The sequence below is a fragment of the Nanorana parkeri genome, unplaced genomic scaffold (assembly GCF_000935625.1).
Source record: "Nanorana parkeri isolate BGI_ZX_2015 unplaced genomic scaffold, ASM93562v1 scaffold897, whole genome shotgun sequence".
Lineage (NCBI taxonomy): Eukaryota > Metazoa > Chordata > Amphibia > Anura > Dicroglossidae > Nanorana > Nanorana parkeri.
This window is the reverse complement of record NW_017307165.1, coordinates 342,948-344,118: the sequence shown is the minus strand read 5'-3', so window position 1 is coordinate 344,118 and position 1,171 is coordinate 342,948. Positions and strand designations below refer to the sequence as shown.

At 55.0% G+C, this 1,171-nt stretch overlaps 1 protein-coding gene across 1 annotated transcript in view; it reads left to right on the top strand.

Moving 5' to 3' along the window:
• The first annotated feature begins 153 nt into the window (after nucleotides 1–153).
• Nucleotides 154–1,171, top strand: part of EFNA3 (ephrin A3) — a 104,003-nt gene continuing 102,985 nt past the window's right edge. The window contains exon 1 of the mRNA XM_018565866.1: nucleotides 154–318. Coding sequence (XP_018421368.1) covers nucleotides 221–318 — 98 coding nt within the window. The 5' untranslated portion in view covers nucleotides 154–220. The remainder of the gene's footprint in view (nucleotides 319–1,171) is intronic.

Here is a 1,171-nt window from a genome sequence, read left to right as displayed (position 1 = left end):
AGTGAGGGTACGGTGAAAATGTAGGGTGATAAAAAGATAAAGATCAGGTTGTGCGCGCTCCCGTTCCTCGGTCTGTCAGCTGCGCGCTCTTGCTCTCTCCCTCTCTCGTTGTGTGGGCGGGATCCGCTGGGCGGGTCCGGGGCGGTGTGGGTGGAGTTGCAGAGAGCGAGCTGCGCGCTCCCGGTGAGTTGGTGGCAGTGCGCTGCTCGGTGCAGTTAGGATGGCTCTGATCTCTCTGCTTCTTCCCTTGCTCTCCCTCCTTCCCGGGACCGGAGGAACCAACCGGCATGCCGTACACTGGAACAGCTCCAACTACCAGTGAGCCCGGGGGCGCTTTGCATGGGGGGAGGGGGTGTATGCAGGTTGGTGCACAGAGGGTGAGTGTAGGTGGAATAGGGGTGCAGGGCAAGAGGGTGTATGTTGTTGGGTGCACAGACAAGATTGTGGAGTAGGGGTGCATGTAGTGGGGTGCAAAGACAGGAGGTTGCATGGAGTAGGGGGTGCTAAGGCAGTAGGGTACATGGAGTGGGGTTGCTAACTTAGGAGGGTACATGGTATTGGGGTGCTCATGTAGCATGGTTTATGGCGTAGGGACGCTCCTGCAGAAGGTTCATGTTGTGGGAATGCTCAGGCCAGAGGGTGCAGGGACGGTGTATGGATTGGGGGTGTATGGATTGGGGTGCTCAGGCAGCAGGGTATGGGAAATGGGGGTGTTGATGAAGGAGGCTTCATCTAGTGGGGGTATAGAGCAGGAAGGTGCACACTGTTGGGGTGCTCACATGGGGGGGTGTATGGATTAGGGGGTTGCTAATGTAGTAGGGTAAATGGAGTGGGGGTGCTCATATAGAAGGGTGCATGGAGTGGGGGTGCATCTCAGAAACGGGTTGCATTTAGGAAGTGCATTATAAGAAGTGTAAATGTTTAAAATGCATGTAATAATGGCACAAAACCTGGAGGGAACTGTACTGAGTGACTGTGTCAGGATCTGTTGTGGGGGAGGGGTGCACTATTAGTGGGGTGCACACACTACAAGGGTTCCAACGCTTCAATGGCCCCTAAGTGGGGGGTGTACAGAAAAAAGGCCCCCTCTTTACTGTAACCCCCCCACTAAGTGGCGATTGAAGCTATGGAACCTTTGTAGTGTGGTGACAATGGTGTAAGGAGGGTACTC